General features: G+C 41.4%; 1 protein-coding gene across 3 annotated transcripts in view; it reads left to right on the top strand.

Annotated features, from left to right (window-relative positions):
* The window catches only part of AMN (amnion associated transmembrane protein), an 80,731-nt gene that overhangs the window by 30,659 nt on the left and 28,887 nt on the right, over positions 1 to 21,185 (top strand). For all 3 annotated transcript variants that reach the window (XM_033953287.1, XM_033953288.1, XM_033953286.1), the window contains 3 exons: positions 15,216 to 15,309; positions 17,275 to 17,510; positions 19,107 to 19,244. In XM_033953287.1, the coding sequence (XP_033809178.1) occupies positions 15,216 to 15,309; positions 17,275 to 17,510; positions 19,107 to 19,244 (468 nt within the window). The remainder of the gene's footprint in view (positions 1 to 15,215; positions 15,310 to 17,274; positions 17,511 to 19,106; positions 19,245 to 21,185) is intronic.

Here is a 21,185-nt window from a genome sequence, read left to right as displayed (position 1 = left end):
TCTGCTGACTACGGGGCTCATTTTTAAATAAGATAGACATCCAAGCAATGGCTTAGTAAGGGGGAGGGGCCGGACCACCCCAGGCGCAGTCTTGGTGGGGGCACCAGCATTTCTCTTCCTCTCTGTCCCCCCACTCCTCCCTCGCCGTGCGAGCCACCTTATCGTACCTCTAGCTCGTTGCTGGTGCGGGCAGCAGCTCCAACGGACCGCTCGCGCCAGCCTCGGTGCTCCCCTATGACTTTATTTTTGGATCCCGCAACCATGAAGCAACATCAGAGAGAGAACCAATGCCAGCGCTGGCAGTGGGTTGGAGATGCCGCTCGTGCCAGGGAAGCTAAATAAGGAAGGGGTGTGCGTGTGGCAGGGGAGCAGGGAAGGAGCAAGGGGCGGAGAAGAGGACGAGGGGGATGCCCCTGCCCCAGGCACCTCCCACTCTCGCTACATCAGTGTGTCCAAAAGAAGGCCTAAACTATCACTTGAACATCTTGCTAGTGAAAACGTTCAAGTGGGCATTTTAAAAACGTCTTTCTGGTCATTTTGTCTCCAATGTGTCTAAATATTAAATGTGTCTACAATACAAAAAGGTTTTTATGCAGACACTTTGATTAAATTTTACTTTCTTTAATATGAAAGCATATAAGACTTATTGATGTACGGGGCGGACTCATGTAGGCAGTAGCTTGGTGCTTGTCACCTATGGGTCATCAGCCCGGGCTAAGACTATGGAATGACTATTGCAGTTCCCCCAGAACTGAGCTGTCATTATTATTACTATTGTTAATGAATATAGACACAGGCGCCTGTTCTGAGAGTAGGAATTGAAAAAGTTTTTTGCCCTTCGTTTCGCTCTTTTGATATATAGATATTTTTGGCAAATCTTAGGTTTTCATTTTTGGCCTTATGTTTGGTAAATATTAAAGGGGACATTTAGAGGCATATTATGGGTGGGATTAGAACTTTGATGTTTTACAGCGATAATCAAATGTTTTACAAAATGTCCAGGGTGCAATTTTGGACGTTCTGGGCTAGACCTATTTTTAAAAACGAATAAGGGCTAAAAGGTACCCAAACTGAATAGATGACCACTGGAGGGATGAAACTATAGCCCTCACACATTCCCCCAGTGGTCACTGACCCCCCTCCCACCCCCCAAATATCTACATGAAACAGTACATACTTAATCTGTCTCTATGACAGCTGCAGATACTATGGCCAGTGCCATTAGAGCTGCAAGCAGGTCTCAGGAGTACCCTGGTGGGCAGTGCAGTAGATGGCAGAGAAAGGGCCCCAGGCCCATATGCCACCTTAACTAGTACACTTGTGGTGGAAAGTATGAGCCCACCGAAGTGCCTTATGTGCAACACCTGCAGGTATAAGGGCAACTGGGGTGGGTACAGTAGATTTGTGTTTTTTTTGGAGAGCTCACTATATAATGTACAGAGCTTATGGTGAGATGCGTACCTGGCACTCTTAGTGTGAAGTTCACAGCAGTGTCCCCTAGGGCAGTGGTATTCAACCCAGTCTTCAGGGACCACCTGGCCAGTCAGGTTTTCAGGATATTCACAATGAATATGGATGACAGAGTCTTTGAAAATCCGACTGACCAGATGGTCCCTGAGGACTGGATTGAATACCACTGTCCTAGGGTGTCCCATTGCGCTGCTGACATGTCTATATGGCCAGTCCATTAAAAATGTTGGCTCCTCCTACACCCAAATGGTTTGTTTGGGATGGGGGGGAGGGTTCTAATAATGGCAAAACAAATTAGACACCTAGCTGGACAAGACATCCAGCTGGGCCATTTTTAGAAAGAAAAAAAAGACGTCTTGTGGGTTCGATAATGGATATTTTCTCCATCTGATTTTTTGACATTTTTCTCCAAATGTCCAAAGTCGGACTTGTCTAGTAGAAGAGATTTGTTCGGGTTGATGTGGAATAAAATAAAAGGGGGGACTTTTCTTGAAAAAGCCATGAGGCAAAACATGTCGAATTGACAGGTCCCTTCCTGATACAGAAGAAAATTTGCATAAAGAAAAAAAAAGCTAAGTTTTTAGTCATAATTTATATAATCACAAACAGCACAAAAACAAAATACAAAAAATAAAGCAGATCTGATGATGACGCCAGTGCCAACATCATTGCTTAGCCATAGAAAATACTCAGCTAGCAATTGGCACTTCTGAAGATTTTGCGAAATGGTACTTAAATAAGTCTTTTTGAAAAACATAATCTAAAAATAGTATAACGATACTGCCTGTTTATGGGGGTCAAAGTCGGACTTAGACATCCTATCGAAAATGCCCCTCATTGTATCATATGTCTGTTATTTGAATGTTCTATCACGCCATTTTAATTTGAATATTATTGCTGTTAAAGGATTTACCTTATTGTTGTAACTGTGCATTGTACTGACATTTGATTGTATTGCTATGGTTATGCTTTTATTACAGTGTTTCAAATTAAATCAGTAATTTCAAGAGAGGGTATGGTTGGACAGACTGGATGGACTATTCGGGTCTTTATCTGCCCGTCATCTACTATGTTACTATGTATGTATGTTACCTGTTGTACACTGCCTTGGGTGGCTTTTCATAAAGGCAGTCAATAAGTAAATAAAAGAAACAAACCAACCCAATATGCAAAAAATTGGGCTATAACCCATCTAAAATTAGAAAAAAAAAGTGTCACAACCCACTCTCACAACAATCCACAGCCAACATTATTCATTCTAATGGTTGCGAACTATATACATCGTCTGTGTTTTCCTCATGTTTCTGTTTTGAGTTAGAGAGTCAAACCCGTCCCCTCCCCATCCCTGGTAGAATCAAACCCGTCCCCGCTAGGAATCACATCCATCCCTGCCCGTCCCTATAAACTTCAGAAGTAGTTATTTCATTTAATTATGCTACTGAATTAAAGGCTCTGCTAGAGACCCATTTACAAATAAGCAAAGACACTTTATTAATTTGGAAATATTAATTGAGAAGAATACATACTTTGTAAATGGGTTTCTACCAGAGCCTCTAATCTACTATAATAAAACGCTAAGCGCGCATGCGCACTCCTACCTGCGTGTTCCGTGATCCGTATGTCCGTGGCCGGCAGGAGTGCGCATGCGTGAGACCCCAGGACTGTCTTCTGCAACTTCTGCAACAGTGCTGTGGCAATTGCGAGGTTAAGCGCTCACATTTCAGCACTGATTTGAAGGGAGGTGTGGGGAAGCGTTTGCAGCTTCTGCAGGCAGCGCCGGAGCTCGGGCCTGTTACCCTTACTTAAGCACTTCCCAGCACCTGCCTACACTCGCACACAGCAGCAGCAGCGTCGTCGTCAAAAACATGGCAGATTCGATGATTCCTATTGCTTCTCACCTCAGAGTCCAGGCTCCCGGTTGACAACGAAAAGGCGGAGCAAGGAGACGACGATCACTGTAAGTGAAAACTAAGCTTGAGTTCGGGACATTAGCGATCAGGGTTGCCATGGAAACCCAGCCATGAAGTTTACATGGCCCTTTTCTGAAATTATCCGCAGATTTACAGTTTAGCTTTTGTTGTGAGAGTCTGGAGCCTACAGAGAAAGTGGAGGGGAGACAAGACCCCCTAGGCAAGGGCCAGTGAAAGGGGAGCAGGAGAGAAGACATGCACAATCACTTGCAGCAGGGGCTTAGACTAGAGGGCAAGAGAGCTGCAATTGGAGAGACTGAAATAGGAAATGTTCAGAGAAAGAAGAGCTGAGACTGAAGAGGGAAAAAAAAAATAGAAAGAAAATTGGAGAGACCGAGGAAGGAAATGTTCAGAGAAAGAAGGGCTGAGACTGAAGAAGGAAAAAAAAAAGAAAGAAAATTGGAGAGACTGAGGAAGGAAATGTTCAGAGAAAGAAGGGCTGAGACTGAAGAAGGAAAAAAAAAAAGAAAGAAAATTGGAGAGACTGAGGAAGGAAATGTTCAGAGAAAGAAGAGCTGAGACTGAAGAAGGAAAAAAAATAGAAAGAAAATTGGAGAGACTGAGGAAGGAAATGTTCAGAGAAAGAAGGGCTGAGACTGAAGAAGGAAAAAAAAAAGAAAGAAAATTGGACAGACTGAGGAAGGAAATGTTCAGAGAAAGAAGAGCTGAGACTGAAGAAGGAAAAAAAAAAGAAAGAAAATTGGAGAGACTGAGGAAGGAAATGTTCAGAGAAAGAAGAGCTGAGACTGAAGAAGGAAAAAAAAAAGAAAGAAAATTGGAGAGACTGAGGAAGGAAATGTTCAGAGAAAGAAGAGCTGAGACTGAAGAAGGAAAAAAAATAGAAAGAAAATTGGAGAGACTGAGGAAGGAAATGTTCAGAGAAAGAAGGGCTGAGACTGAAGAAGGAAAAAAAAAAAGAAAGAAAATTGGAGAGACTGAGGAAGGAAATGTTCAGAGAAAGAAGAGCTGAGACTGAAGAAGGAAAAAAAATAGAAAGAAAATTGGAGAGACCGAGGAAGGAAATGTTCAGAGAAAGAAGGGCTGAGACTGAAGAGGGAAAAAAAAAATAGAAAGAAAATTGGAGAGACCGAGGAAGGAAATGTTCAGAGAAAGAAGAGCTGAGACTGAAGATGGAAAAAAAAAATAGAAAGAAAATTGGAGAGACCGAGGAAGGAAATGTTCAGAGAAAGAAGGGCTGAGACTGAAGAAGGAAAAAAAATAGAAAGAAAATTGGAGAGACTGAGGAAGAAAATGTTCAGAGAAAGAAGGGCTGAGACTGAAGAAGAAAAAAAAATAGAAAGAAAATTGGAGAGACTGAGGAAGAAAATGTTCAGAGAAAAAAGGGCTAAGACTGAAGAAGGAAAAAAAAAGAAAGAAAATTGGAGAGACTGAGGAAGGAAATGTTCAGAGAAAGAAGAGCTGAGACTGAAGAAGGAAATAAAATAAAAAGAAAATTGGAGAGACTGAGGAAGGAAATGTTCAGAGAAAGAAGAGCTGAGACTGAAGAAGAAAAAAAAATAGAAAGAAAATTGGAGAGACTGAGGAAGGAAATGTTCAGAGAAAGAAGAGCTGAGACTGAAGATGGAAAAAAAAATAGAAAGAAAATTGGAGAGGCTGAGGAAGGAAATGTTCAGAGAAAGAAGGGCTGAGACTGAAGAAGGAAGAAAAAAATAGAAAGAAAATTGGAGAGACTGAGGAAGGAAATTTTCAGAGAAAGAAGGGCTGAGACTGAAGATGAAAAAAAATAGAAAGAAAATTGGAGAGACTTAGGAAGGAAATGTTCAGAGAAAGAAGGGCTGAGACTGAAGAAGGAAAAAAAAAAGAAAGAAAATTGGAGAGACTGAGGAAGGAAATGTTCAGAGAAAGAAGAGCTGAGACTGAAGAAGGAAAAAATTATAGAAAGAAAATTGGAGAGACTGAGGAAGGAAATGTTCAGAGAAAGAAGGGCTGAGACTGAAGAAGGAAAAAAAATAGAAAGAAAATTGGAGAGACTGAGGAAGGAAATGTTCAGAGAAAGAAGAGCTGAGACTGAAGAAGGAAAAAAAAAAGAAAGAAAATTGGAGAGACTGAGGAAGGAAATGTTCAGAGAAAGAAGAGCTGAGACTGAAGAAGGAAAAAAAATAGAAAGAAAATTGGAGAGACTGAGGAAGGAAATGTTCAGAGAAAGAAGGGCTGAGACTGAAGAAGGAAAAAAAAAAGAAAGAAAATTGGAGAGACTGAGGAAGGAAATGTTCAGAGAAAGAAGAGCTGAGACTGAAGAAGGAAAAAAAATAGAAAGAAAATTGGAGAGACCGAGGAAGGAAATGTTCAGAGAAAGAAGGGCTGAGACTGAAGAGGGGAAAAAAAAAATAGAAAGAAAATTGGAGAGACCGAGGAAGGAAATGTTCAGAGAAAGAAGAGCTGAGACTGAAGATGGAAAAAAAAAATAGAAAGAAAATTGGAGAGACCGAGGAAGGAAATGTTCAGAGAAAGAAGGGCTGAGACTGAAGAAGGAAAAAAAATAGAAAGAAAATTGGAGAGACTGAGGAAGAAAATGTTCAGAGAAAGAAGGGCTGAGACTGAAGAAGAAAAAAAAATAGAAAGAAAATTGGAGAGACTGAGGAAGAAAATGTTCAGAGAAAAAAGGGCTAAGACTGAAGAAGGAAAAAAAAAGAAAGAAAATTGGAGAGACTGAGGAAGGAAATGTTCAGAGAAAGAAGAGCTGAGACTGAAGAAGGAAATAAAATAAAAAGAAAATTGGAGAGACTGAGGAAGGAAATGTTCAGAGAAAGAAGAGCTGAGACTGAAGAAGAAAAAAAAATAGAAAGAAAATTGGAGAGACTGAGGAAGGAAATGTTCAGAGAAAGAAGAGCTGAGACTGAAGATGGAAAAAAAAATAGAAAGAAAATTGGAGAGGCTGAGGAAGGAAATGTTCAGAGAAAGAAGGGCTGAGACTGAAGAAGGAAGAAAAAAATAGAAAGAAAATTGGAGAGACTGAGGAAGGAAATTTTCAGAGAAAGAAGGGCTGAGACTGAAGATGAAAAAAAATAGAAAGAAAATTGGAGAGACTTAGGAAGGAAATGTTCAGAGAAAGAAGGGCTGAGACTGAAGAAGGAAAAAAAAAAGAAAGAAAATTGGAGAGACTGAGGAAGGAAATGTTCAGAGAAAGAAGGGCTGAGACTGAAGAAGGAAAAAAAAATAGAAAGAAAATTGGAGAGACTGAGGAAGGAAATGTTCAGAGAAAGAAGGGCTGAGACTGAAGAAGGAAAAAAAAAGAAAGAAAATTGGAGAGACTGAGGAAGGAAATGTTCAGAGAAAGAAGAGCTGAGACTGAAGAAGAAAAAAAAATAGAAAGAAAATTGGAGAGACTGAGGAAGGAAATGTTCAGAGAAAGAAGAGCTGAGACTGAAGAAGAAAAAAAAATAGAAAGAAAATTGGAGAGACTGAGGAAGGAAATGTTCAGAGAAAGAAGGGCTGAGACTGAAGAAGGAAGAAAAAAATAGAAAGAAAATTGGAGAGACTGAGAAAGGAAATGTTCAGAGAAAGAAGGGCTGAGACTGAAGAAGGAAAAAAAATAGGAAGAAATACCTACAAGGAAACACAAGATCAGGAGCATATAGAGAAAACAGTAGAGCATAGAGGTTTGCAGGAATCAGGAACACTTAGAGAAAGTAGAGCAGAGACCCCTGCAAGACGAGGAAAAGAGCAAAGAGACTGGGGATGAGAAAGAGAGCAGACATGCTCAACGGAGAAAAAGCGAGGCAGTAATGTTACAGCTGGAGAGTGCAAAGTGAGGAAGAAAGCAGAGACAACGCTGCACAGGGAAATGGAGGGGGAGGGAGACAGAAAGAAAGAAAAACAGACAGACATATATTCTAGCACCCGTTAATGTAAAGGGCTTAAAGACTATAAAATTTAAATACTCTGCTTATGAGGACCCCCAAGCTGAGGATTTCCTCTGCAGTTGGCCGGGGCTCCCTTTTGCCAAGCTTGGCAGGCAGCAGTAGCATCCCTGAGTCACAGAAGCTGGCACCTCAGTGGCTCATAGACACTGCCAGCGACTGCTGCGCTTGGTGGAGGGGAGTTCTGGCCGTCTCCAGAGGAGGTCCTCTGCTGGTGGTGCTTGGGGATCCCCACCAGCCACAGCAAGGGTCAGCAAGTACTTCAACACTGTAGAAATAAAACCAGAAATGCATTTCCTTTTCTTTTGAACACAATACAGACATCTGCTATGTAAATTTCCCAAAGCTAACATATTTTAGTCAACAAATTCCTTTTTTTACCTTTGTTGTCTAGAGACTTATTTTTACATCAAGTTGGTCCCAGTTTCTTTTTTCCGCTTTTCCGTCTTCTGCAAATTCTTCTGTTGCTGTCCATTGATTCCTCCATTTATCCCTCTCTCATCTTTTGCTCCTGCCCACCAGCCTCATGTCCAACATTTCTCCTTCTATCACCCCTCTCCAGTACCATGCCACATCTCTCCCTCCATTCCCTTCACCACTATGTCCAGCATTCCTCCCTCCTGCATCCCTTTCAATTTGTCCCACTGTTCCCTTTCCACCACAACATTTCTCCCTCTCATCTTTCTCTTCCCTATCATCTGTACCTCACTCCCTCCCTATGACCAAAAATTTTCCTCTTTCTTCCATTCCCCGTGTACACCATTTCTCTTTCCCTCTCACTGACACTCTCACGTCCAATTCTCCCTTTCTAATCCCTCCCCACCTTGGCATCTCTTTCCCTCCCTTTCCTCTGGGAGGGTATAGATGGGTTGGAGTAGGTTTTGACGGAGATTTCGGCAGTTGGAACCCAAGCACAGTACCGGGTAGAGCTTTGGATTCTTGCCCAGAAATAGCTAAGAAGAAAAAATTTAAAAAAAATTTAAATTGAATCAGGTTGGGCAGACTGGATGGACCATTCGGGTCTTTATCTGCCATCATCTACTATGTTACTTTGCTACTCTGTCCTCTCTCCCAAGTTTATGCCTTCTGTGTCCAAAAATGCATTCCCTCCCTCCCTCCCTTCCTTATCCCGCGTTTGGGCCCCTCCCATGTCCCAGAACAGCAACATCGAAGCAAAACAAGCCTTATAAAAGGAAGGCCTAGGTTGATCCCTTCGCTCACAGGAAAATATAACCTAACTTTAGTTCAGGCGTGACAACTCTGCCTAACCTTTTCCCAGCCCGCTAGCTACCCTCTCTCACAACAGCATTCTCCAAGCCGCGCCAAGTTTAGCGCAAGCAAAATCAATCCCGTTCCGAGGTGCTTTACTCCTACCGCCTCCTCCTCATCCAGGTCAAGCGAGAGCTGCACTTCTTCGCAGGGCAGCGGGCCTTGCATGCTGCACGTAGCCGATGCAAAGCCTTCTCTCCGTTGTGCCTGTGCAGCTCTCTATTTTGAGTAACACGAGTATTCCTTTCTGATTTAGGAAATACGATTTTACATCTCGATGACTTTATAAGGCTCATAAGAACCAGGAGCTTGCTGTATTTGCACATTTCTGTAATTACTGGTGATGATTTTTCTGGTTTTATTCCTGTGCCAGTACAAGTACATTGATGTCAGGAAGCTGCTGCCACCTGGCTGCCAACAGTCCTGTTTTTAATTTTTAATTTTTTTAAAAAAATTTCATTGCCTGTGATTAAAGGTGAGCCAAACTACAGCACAAAAGACAAAAATGTCCAAAAATGGCATAAAGTGACATTTTGATGTTTTGTTTATCCCCATGCCAAAACTCACTCAGTCTATTGGTTTTGGAACAGGAATAAGCTACAGTGGTGTGCAAAAGGGTTCATAGACAACGGCGCAAAAGACAAAGGCGCGCGCCGACAACTGAGCGCAAGACGGAGGCGCGCGCCGAAGAAAATTACAGTTTTTAGGGGCTCTGACGGGGGTTTTTGTTGGGGAACCCCCCCACTTTACTTAATAGACATTGCGCCGGTGTTATGGGGGGTTTGGGAGGTTGTAACCCTCCACATTTTACTGTAAACTTAACTTTTTCCCTAAAAACAGGGAAAAAGTGAAGTTTTCATTAAAATGGGGGGGTTACAACCCCCCAAACCCCCCCCCAATGCCCCCACAACGCGACGCGATGTCTATTAAGTAAAGTGGGGGGGGTTCCCCCCACGCCCCCCCATCGGAGCCCTAAAAACAGTAATTTTGAGCAGTGCGCGCCTCCGCGCTGCACTCAATTGTCTGGGCGCGCCTTTGTCCCGGCGCGCTTTTGACCTGACACCGTGCAAAAGTCTGGAACCACCTGTGAATTTTGCATTCTTTAAACTTTCTCACCTTGTATTTTAATTTTTTATTGACTCCGTCTCGCCTTACTATAAGAACTTACGGTGGCTACCTGTTAAAACTTGTTTCACCTTCAAACTGTCATGCATAATGTTCCAGATCTTACATGCAAAAATCACTGAACCACTTAAACTTATTTGTCAGTTTCTGCTCAACGTCAACTGGAAAACTGAAATCGCTTCAACTGCTCTCCCATTCTCCCAAAGGGGTTAAATACAAATGCACATTTGACTTGCTCTTCACATATCTTGGCACCAAAACCTGTAACACCCACCCAACTGACATCAGAATGGAAACATTATACAACAGATTCTGAAAAAAAATTAAAACTTTCTTCTTTGAAAGCATATACACTTTAGAAAACTAACCCAAAATACCTAATTTCACTAAGTTCCACACTCACATCCTCTGGATACATGGAAAGTGCTACCGGAGGATGTGATAAGCAGAAGCACGCTACAGGGCTTCAAGGAAGGTCTGGACAGGTACCTGGAGGACAAAGGGATTGAGGGGTACAGATAGGAGTAGAGGTAAAGTTATAGGGATAGGATTGAGGTAATTTATAAAATTAGTCAGAGACCACTGTTCAGGGCGAGATGGACCTCTGGTCTGCCTCAGCGGAGGCAACTTCTTATGTTCTTCGCAGGTGCTATATCAGTACAGTCATAGAACCTCCATTATCTTTTCCCTATTGGATGGATCATGCCACTGAGGCAAGGTAAATGCTTTGATGCTCATAGGAATTGAATGAGTGTCAACAAATTTACCTCGCTGGCTATGGTTAAAAGCTCTACTGCAGTTTAGTAAAATGAGCCGTTAGTTTAGCTGCCTGATAAGGTAATAACTCTTTGTGAAAGATTCCTGGCCGGGTTTTCCAGAAACTCTGCACATTCACCCGATCAGCACACACAAACCACTTTAGAAGGTGCAACAAAATGTTTCATTGAGACGTCTATCTGAGCCTATTTGCTCATAGGCTCAGGAAAGGCAAAGATATATTTTTAACTTTTTTATTTCATGGCCAATGCAGCAGCCTCTACACTTTAGTCAGTTAGCCATATCACGTTCAGTCCAGCAACTTCAGCTTTTGGCCAATTTCTCCAGTTCTCTTAGATTTAAAGAACCATAAGTCTGGTTCCTACTTCACTTGTTAAATAGTCCAAACAGAAGAACATTAAGGAGAAAGAAACCCCTTTTCTCCAACGACAGTCTAACTTGCTTCAGCTCAGCTGCCACACTCCAAACACAGGGCAGTCACCTTTAAACAAGCAGGTTCAGTTTACAGAGGTCTTGTTTTAGAAGCTTACCTCTCTAGTGTTTTCCTGGACGGGTTCTCGGCTAGTTTTCTCACTCCAGTCCTCCCCAGGGCTTGAATGCAGTCATGGCTAGGGAAGGTTTCTATCCTCTAGGATTCTCTCACTCTGGAACCTCTCGCCAATGATTCTCCTCTGTGGCAGATAACCACCTCCCTGCTGAACCCCGCCCCCTGACTTAGCAGGGTTACCCTTGTTAAGGTAGCTCAGCACTGAGCTGTAAAGCCCAGTGTGGTCTGGGACATGTAGTCCGCTCAGTCTTGGGCTGTATGAAGGTGGAATGGTAGCATTAGTGGAAGATAACCCCTTACTCTTTTACACTGTTCAAAAGGTTTTAATCTTTTCCTGTCTCTAGGGGAAGGGTAGCAGAATTTTTTTTAATTTAATTTCCTTGAAGCATGACTTTCCCTTTTTAACAGGCATCTGTTTTAGAAAGATCCCATTTGTTCACTGCTAAGTTTGGGATAATTATCAGCCTGTAGCTTTCAGCCTCGTCTTTACTTCCACTTTTTTGCAGAGGAACCACATCAACATGGCTTCAGTCTTTTGAAACTGCTCCTCACTCTACGGAAATGTTGAAAGCAGTGGCGTAGCCATGGGCCCATCCAGTAGCAACATACCTCTGATGTAGCTGGCTGGGATCCCAACACCTCTCCCTCCTGTGTCTTTTAAGGATGAGATCTTTGCCCGCAGTTAGCAGCATGACTGATACACAGCTTGTGCCGGCCCTACAACCTTACTTCTGAAGTACTCCGCCTAAGCAGAAACAGGAAGTTATATCAGAAGGATGGCTGTGGGGCTGGCGTGGGCAGTGTATCAGTCATACTGTTTGCTGCTGGCAAAGATCTTGAATTTTAAAAGGTGCGTAGCGGCAGCAGCAGCGGCAGGAGGCCTGTTGAGAGATCAATCCAGCATTGTTCAATGCAAGGCTCGAGGGTCAGTGGTTGCGCCAATTCATACGCTGATTCTTCTCTCTCTCATTAAAGAATGACATGGAGATGGGTTCTGAGGTTGGCAAGCTGTCTAGGCCTACCCCGAGATAGAGACCTCACACTCTATATAATGGTACCAATCAATAAGTATATTTATTAACAAATCATTAACAGCTTTCAAGAATAAATCATTCAGCATATAAAGTAACAGAATGTGATCTTCAGGCCTGAGGATCCTCTGATGTCTGTTCTGCTTACTTCCTCTTAAAGGCCTATTTTTATACATTTCTTGGTGGCCAGCACCACGTTGGTCTAAATCACATGATAAATCTTTATTGGTTATTTCTTACACGTCATTACATTTGTTAATTCATTAATTGGTTCATAATATCTGTGTCATACCATACGCATGTCCTGTTTACCAGAAAGTATCTTTTCCCGCATATGCCCCTTTAATCTACCACATCAGCAATTCCAAGCCTTGCCCTTTTATCACATGATATATTCTTGCTAAATAATATTCTTTAGAATTCTATTCTTGACCAGGAGATGTGTTCATCTTTTCGTAATATCCTGCCAGGTGTGAGCCCTATTGCCATGTAATAGAGTTAAGTCTTGTTTCTCATAAGTTTCGCTTAGCCTAACAGCTAGCTCAGCAGGGTATTTCCCAATCAGTATATGCTAGCTGGCAAGTGTATTATGAAATGTCTTTTACATTGTTAATATACTGATTTATTAGAGCAGGAGGGAGAAAAGGGGGAGGGGTTTCTTCTTTGAGGTCTGGTTTCTTCACCTTTAGTGTTATCCAAAGGACTTAACATGCTTCACCTGTATCATACAAGGACTTTATACCAGAATTTTCCATGATTTTCCTCTTCCTCTCAGTTCCCGCGGTTATCCATGGGGACGGTGATGAATTTTGTCACCGTGTCATTCTCTAAGATTCGGACTTCTAACTTGGTCCTAGGCCCTCCCAAAATTGGGTGGCTGGCTACACCCCTGATTGAAGAGGTTGACCAGTGGAACTAGGGTTACCAGATTTTCCGTCTGGAAAATCCGGACCCATAGATCCACCCCCCCAGTTCCGCCCATCCCTACCCTGTCCCCCCCCAGTCCTGCCCTCCCCCCCCGCCTGCTCTCATTGGGCAGGACATCCACGCATGTGCGGCTACTCTACTGCGTGAAGGAAAGCTTTTCAAAACCCAGACAACGTGCCGGTTTATGAAAAAACATCCGGATCCCCGGATGAAACCAACAGAATTTCCCTTAATTCCTTTAGTATCATCCAGTCCTATTGCTTGCTTGCTTGTTTTTATTTTAGGTAGCTCTGTAAGAACAGAACCATCCAAAATGGACTCGGTCTGTTATTTCTGTTCCCATTTGTATCTGGTTTTCTGCAGTCCTACTCTCAGCCCTTCCTCAGTGAACTCGGAACAGAAATATTTTGTTTAAACAATTCTGCCTCTGCGACATAGTTCTTCAGTTTTGCAAGGCCTCTTGTGCACTTCCTCCTACCACTAAAAACGCTTAGCCCCTGGTTTAACTGTTTCAGCTATTTTTTTTTTCCATTTATAGCTTTGCTTGCCTGACTACTTTGCCAGACATTGCTGCATATTTTCTCTTTTATGAATACTAACCTTGTTTTTCCCTTACTTTTTCAGCTGCTGCTTTTAAAAATCATAGTTATCAGTTTTTCTTCTTACCTTTATTCACTTTCATAACAGCTGTTTTGCTGTGCTAACCTTATTTTATTTACACATATTTGTTATATCGCCTTTCCAATATCAAGATGGTTTACAATAAAGTCCAAAGTTATTGTAAAACTGGGTTAAAACAGGACATGAGTATCAAAAGCCACACTTAAGACAGGAGAACAAATCGTACAACAATAATTTCCTGGTTGATCAAAGAACCAAAAGACACATTAGGATTCTGTAGTAACAAACAACCCTCCTTCAAGGCAACAAATCAAGCAAGGCTTTGTTACCATTTGGATCTTCTTATCTCTGCGAACTTGGATTTTCAGCTCTAATAGAAATTTTTAAAAAAAAGTGAGAGAAGGACTGCAAATTGTGGATGATGAAATGCGTGTTTGTGTGTCAACTATTGGGCCTCATTTTGAGTTCATTTGCACTCAAAAACAAGCACATCATTGCACTGATTAGCAATTCTATTCTATTTACTTTAGTTTCACCGATGGTATATAGTTTAAAGCAGTGGTTCCCAACCCTGTCCTGGAGGACCATCAGGCCAATCGGGTTTTCAGGCTAGCCCTAATGAATATGCATGAGAGAGATTTGCATATAATGGAAGTGACAGGCATGCAAATCTGCTCCATGCATATTCATTAGGGCTAGCCTGAAAACCCGATTGGCCTGGTGGTCCTCCAGGACAGGGTTGGGAACCACTGGCTTAAAGGACCTTAAATTTTAAAAAAACTCTCAAATTTAATTTTTTGTTGGTTTTGCAATTTTATCATTTCACTTATAATATGCTGTGAAAAACATTTGCTCCATTTAGTATGCCAGAGCTAAAAAAATGTTTGAGAGACACTGGGTTGGAGCAGTAAGCTGAGAACCAGGAGTTCGAATCGGTCGTCTGTGTGGAATTGTCCGCGCGCATTTGACTTGCCACCATTCAAATCTACTACTCATCCTTGAGACTTTGGGCAAGTTATTTAATTCTCCTTTGCCTCAGGTACAAATGGACTGTAAACTCTCCCGGGACAGAAAAATGACCACTTCTAATCATTTCTATAGCACTACACCAGGCATGGGCAACTCCGGTCCTCGAGGGCCAGAATCCAATCGGGTTTCAGGATTTCCCCAATGAATATGCACAAGATCTATTTGCATGCACTGCTTTCAATACATATTCATTGGGGAAATCTTGAAAACCCGATTGAATTCCGGCCCTCGAGGACCGGAGTTGACCATGTCTGCACTACATAGTATATGCAGGTATTTTCTCTGTCCCTAGTAGGCTCACAAAACCGCGCAAGAGGATTATAGGGCTGGCCAGTGTGTTGAATGCTCTGAACTGATCTGACGGTCATAGAGCTTCTATGAGCATCGGAGCAGTGCAGAGCATTCATCCCGCCGGCCAGCATTAAAATCCTCTTTTGCAAAAAAAAAAAAAAAAAAAAAAGTTTTGTACCTGGGAATGTTTTGTACCTGGGGGGCAGTTTTGTACCTGGGAATGAAAATTTCTGGGAATTCAAAAGATAAGTGACAACCTTTACTTACTTTTTTCTAGTATATTCCTTGGGATGGGGAATTCATTTTGGCCTCAGGTTCAGGATTTGCTGCGTATACCACCCATAGCAGCAGTGATCCAGGATGCGAAACGGGTATGTCCAGTAACATCCAGTCTCATTAGCAGATGAATACATTATGTTGTGTAAATATTTGGTTCTCTTGCCCTAAGAATATAAAGTGACATTTTCCGTATAAAACCTGACATAACGAATGCAGTTTTTCTGAGACATTTTCATAGGAAAAGGACTAGTGTATGCACAGAAATTGCCCGTTAAAAAATTGCCCACCCAATATTTGAGTAAACATATATGCATACAAAAAACATTTGTACAAGCATTTCTTTGAGGAAGAGGGGTAATTAATACCTATTGTGAAGAGTGAAACTGTTTCATATGTGTTGTGTTTTGACATGAAATTATGTGTGTTGATTTTTAACCCGCCTAGGTGTTAGATGGGAAAGAAATTTTAAAATACATTTCACTAAACCTGTTATCTGCTCACTAACTCCCAGTGACCCCTTCTTGAACTCTGACTCCTCATTTAAACAGGTGCTTAAAGTGTATAGCTGACTTTCTTTTTTTTTTTACTTTGCTTCGACCTTTATGGAAGAAGGTGTAAGAGATCTACCTGAAATAAAATGGTTTTCAAGGTGATGAGGTGGAAAAACTGAGAGAAATCTTGGTCAACCTGGAAGATGTGCTAAGCCAGTGTTCTTCAACCTTTTGACACCTATGGACCGGCGGAAATAAAATAATTATTTTGTGGACCGGCACCGGTCTGTGGACCTGCGGCTGAAGAACACTGAGCTAAGTCGTGGGCTAGACCCCGCCCATCTCCACCCATTCTCCACCCCATACCCCGCCCCCATAATAGTACTAATTGTAACACCATTTTTTCCATTCATTTTTCATATATATACACACCCACAAACAATATTAACAACACATAATGGTTAACCACAAAATTAAACTACACAAAGCACACTGTATGCTTCTCAATATTCATTCCTAACAGAACACAGATAACCTCATGCAAATATGGAAAAAAAACCTAAAAGTACTAATATATACAAACGAAACCCTAAGATTCAAGACTCTGCAAGCAGTACAACCCCAGAGAAAAAGAAGCAAATGCATTTCTTCCTGAACAGACAGCAAATGTAAATCAATCACTAAATTCAAAAGTAAAATTATTCCCCCTACCTTTGTTGTTTCCCTCCCTCCATGCTGTGCCTTAACTTCTGGCCTGCTCCCACCTGGCCATTTTATGCCGCCCCCTCCCCCCCCCCCCCCCCGGTGTTATCTTCAGGCCGGCTCCCTCTTCCTCAGTGCTGCAGTGCACAAAGCCGTGGGCAGCGGCTCCTCACATGTCTCGCGCCTCATCTGGAAGCCTTCCCTCTGATATTACGAGGTCAGAGAGAAGGCTTCCGGTTCAGGCGCAGGATGCAAATTTTAAAAAAACGGCGACTGTGGTTTAGTAGGGGATCAAAGGCAGGGGAGGGCAGCTGGGGAGCCGGCGGGTGCTGAAAATTGGGTGTGGGTTCATGCTTAGTATTTTACGACCGCCTCTTCCTGGTACTAAAGTCAGGCTATACCAATCAGGAGCTGCTTTGACACACTATCTGGCACCTCAAAGCAGCTCCTGATTGGTGTAGCCTGACTTTACTTCCCAGAAGAGGCGGTCGGAAAATACCGCGAAAGACTGAGTCCTCGATTCACGAACTGCAAATTCGCGGGGGGAACACTGGATTTGATCTATGTGGCATAAACAACCAGACATTGACTCTGTTGAGTTTAATGAGGCCCATTGACTAAAAATGTACTTTAATTTGCATTAACACATTGGTTAATAAATATGGCCCTTAGTTAACTATTTGTAGTAATAATAATAATTTTATTTTTATATACTGCAATACCACAAACAGTTCAAAGTTGTTTACAGAGGAAGAGACTGTATGCAGACAGCGATATTACAGAAGACTTTTGAAATTACGCCACCCGTACAATGGTAACTTTTTTCTCTCACTTGTAACCGCTCCCTCTGGTCTCTCTCTATAGGCTCAATTACTACATTTCGGGATGCTGACAGCTATCAATGGTTGGATCCTACACTATGGCACACAGCATCTTCCATTGATGACCTGGAATCTGGAAATTATCTCTTTTCTGTGCATGAGGAAAGTGTTCCGTGCCAATATGATGATGTCATTTTTCCAACTGGCAATTCTTTCCGCGTAAACATTCAGTCATCCAATCAAATGACTGAGCTGAAGAGCATTTCTTTGATGGGCCAGGTAAGTGGCCCATGAGAAACTAGGCAAACACCATCACTTCTGGTCACCAGGCAGGACTTCCTCTCTATTCTGTTGTTTTCAAAACAGTTCATGTTTGAGAAGCATAATTTTTAAAAAAAATATGATCAGCGTGCACTGTGGTAGGACATAGGCAAAGCTTGATCAAGCTAAATCAAGAAAAAATGTAACAGATTCAAGTGGTAAAGAACGTACTGACTTAACCAATCTCTTCTAAAGTATGCAGTGTCAAAGTGTTCACAGAAAAGAAAACCCAGCGCATATGTCACACTCCACAAAAGACTTTGATTTTTGGACTGTCAGAGGTATACAAAGTATGTGTGGACCTCACTTCTTCATCAGTCCATATTTTACATAGTTTTTAAAAAACATTTTTACTTTTTAATTTTATTAAACGTTGTTTACTCTCTATAGTGACTAAAAATATTCAGCACTTATCTTTCAAGATGTATGGGGGGGAGGGGTTAATGATGGTCCAAAATATCAAACAGTCTTTTGTGAAGTGTGACGTATGCGCTGTTTTTGGGGTTTGTTTGTTTTTTTTTGCTATGAACAGATATCATGCCATGTCATACTGATTTTTATATTCTGCCTATATATTTTTTTTCACTCAGAGAATAGTTAAGCTCTGGAACGCGTTGCCAGAGAATGTGGTAAGAGCGGATAATGTAGCTGGTTTTAAGGAAGGTTTGGACAAGTTCCTGGAGGAAAAATCCATAGTCTGTTATTGAGAAAGACATGGGGGGAAGTCACTGCTTGCCCTGGATTGGTAGCATGGAATATTGATACTCTTTGGGTTTTGGGGAAGATGGAGAGGGGAGAAGGGAAAAGGGGTGTGAAAGGGTGGGATAGGGTAGATTATATAAAAACTTTTTGGGAGGAATGTTAGAAATATGTATGGAAATATCAGAATTGTGAAATTACTTGAAATGAATATTTCTTTGTATTATATTATTGTATATTTACTTGATTCCTTCAAAAAAATATTATAACATAAAAATTGTGTTGAGGCCCACCACGGAACCTTGGTTTGACAGAGTTTCAGAGACATGCTTAGAAAAAGGCATTTTGCTGAGAGTATTGGTAGATAGCTAAGAACACATAGGGGTCAATAGAGTGATTTTACCAGACAGAAATGGCTCCTGGCCAGTGAAATTGTTTGTTCAGGGCTAACCAGTTCATGCTGCTGAAAATAACTGGTTAGCAAAACCAGCTCTTTTGGGTGCATTCTGGGGGTGAAGTCAGCACTTGGATGCTTAAGTGCCAACATTAAGAGCACTTAACCGTCCGAGGTCCCTGTGTTAGGACCACAAAAAAGTGAGTCCTATCTTTATGCGGTGGTTAAGTGCTGCATTTCGTACTTACCGACTGCGGCAGGGGTTTTCAACTCAGTCCTCGGGGCACACCCAGCCATTTGAGGTTTTCAGGATATCTCCATTGAATAAATGTAAAAAAAAAAAAAAAAAAAAAAGGTGAATGGACAGCCTAGTGATCTGTTGTAGAAGACATGAGAAACCCCGTCATCTCTTTTTTTCGATCAGTTTTGCAGTGTTGCTTTTGTTTTTGTCTGAACATTAGAAATTCACCAGAGACGCAGACTTTGCCCGGTATATGCAGTCTAACACGGCCAAGCAGCAATTCCATGGACAGGGCTCCTTAAAAGTAACCAACACAAAATGCAGTGACCAAACAGGATGCAGCTGTGGAAACAGTGGGGTAAGTTTAGAATGAACGCACAAAGTACTTCCAGAACGGCTGATCCCCTTGACTGTGTTCTTTAAAACTTGAAATCTCCCCCCCCCCTTCCCCTGATTTGCGCAAACACATCAGCAGAGAACTACAAACGCTTCCTAAGAAGTGACCCCCTCCCTTATGTACTTTTTTCTCCCCCTTTTATTTTTATCTCGATGTAATTTAATCCCAGTGCTCTTTCCTGCAATTCGTACTAGGTCTATCTGTCTAGAACCCCTTTTTTATGCCCCCCCTTTTGATCTTATGTTTATTTTAAGCTTTGCTTTATTATATAATACTTATTGTAAACCGTTTAGCCAAATATTTGATAGACGGTATATCAAAAATTAACAAACTTGGAAACTTGATAAGCCCATACCATACTGATTCTTGTATCCTGCAAATGTCGACTAGGAATTATTGCGGCTCACATAATATTAGAAATGATACAGAGGTATAGACCACATACACGTTTTCAGTGCCTTCCTGAGATGGACGTATGTGATCTCTACCTGTGTCTTCAGGACATCCATAGCCAGTCAAGTTTTCAGGATATCCACAATGAATATTTTAAATCTATAATCGACTATGTATGATTGATTGAATGAAAAAGGTGAAATATAAGTATTTAAATTAAGTTGCATTAAAGTATGGTATGGATTGTTGGCTTTTATCTAACATTTAGGTATGTGTAAGGTTTGTGACAAGCCAACCCCTGGCTACTGAAAACATTAAAGCCTGTTTCAAGACAATGAGTTTCCAAGTTTATTAAAATTATGATAAAACGCTAATCATAAATTCCGTTTTACAATAGAAAAAAAAGGGAGAAACGATTAACAAACAAAATGTAGACTGAACAAAACTCGATGAACGTAATATACCAAAGGAAAGTGGGTGGAATTACAATTTAAAAGGACAGGAGACACAGAAGGTAAATAACAAAAGGGAAGTAAGAGAGATCAGATTATTAAGCGACCAAGGCGAACTCAGTACCAGTTCAGCATTCGAAAGCATCTCTTAATTAGGTTAGGGAGGTATAAACTTAAATTAAATGGATAAAAGTGTGAGAGGTTGGGTCGGAAGGAGTGCCAGGCCTATGGGAAATAAACTGCCAATCGAAGATGTGGAACTTAAGGAGCAAGAAGTGATCCAAAGTCGGGGTATCTTTCTTGGCCCCAAGTTACTGCTGTGGTTTAGCCATGTTTTATGGGCCAACGACATATAGACAGTTGTGCCCATTTTTGGGAAGAGATCTTGCTTCAATAATTGACTACTCAACACAATAGATCAGGAACTGAATGAAAAAATCATATCCACCACAATACCATTCCGAATATTAAATTTTTTTTAAAAACCCAACCCTCCAAATGAACAGATACCAAACCAGTGGCTGATTGCATGACTTAAGTTACTGTGTAGTTTGGAGTGGATATTGATTGTTTGTGTGTGTATTATTGAATGGATATGTATGAATGGGATTTTTTTTTAACTACTTATTATTTTGTTCTATTTTAATTATGTATGTGCTTTGTGAGCAGTTTTGATAAAAGTGATATATACTGTAAATATGGTAAGTAAATCAATAAATGTGACCATTTTTCTTGATCTGTAAACCGCAGTGAACCACTTCTAAAGGTATTTGCGGCATATAAGAATTAAAATTATGTTATGTTAGGAGCCCTTAGGAATTGGTTTTAGCACTGTACACTTCTCCCTCCGTATTCGCTATGATAGGAGATTAACAGACCCGTGAATACAGAAAAACCGTGAATAACTTTTTCATATGTTATTTGCTGTTTTGTATTAAAAAGGAGAGGCAAAACATGGTGAAGAAAGTGCTGGGAATCAGCGATTTCTCTATACAAACTGATATAATTGGGGGGGGGGGGGGGAGGAGCCAGCAAACTAAAAACCGCGAATGCTGAA

Source organism: Geotrypetes seraphini, chromosome 7 (assembly GCF_902459505.1).
Source record: "Geotrypetes seraphini chromosome 7, aGeoSer1.1, whole genome shotgun sequence".
Lineage (NCBI taxonomy): Eukaryota > Metazoa > Chordata > Amphibia > Gymnophiona > Dermophiidae > Geotrypetes > Geotrypetes seraphini.
This window is presented reverse-complemented; position numbering and strand designations above follow the sequence as displayed.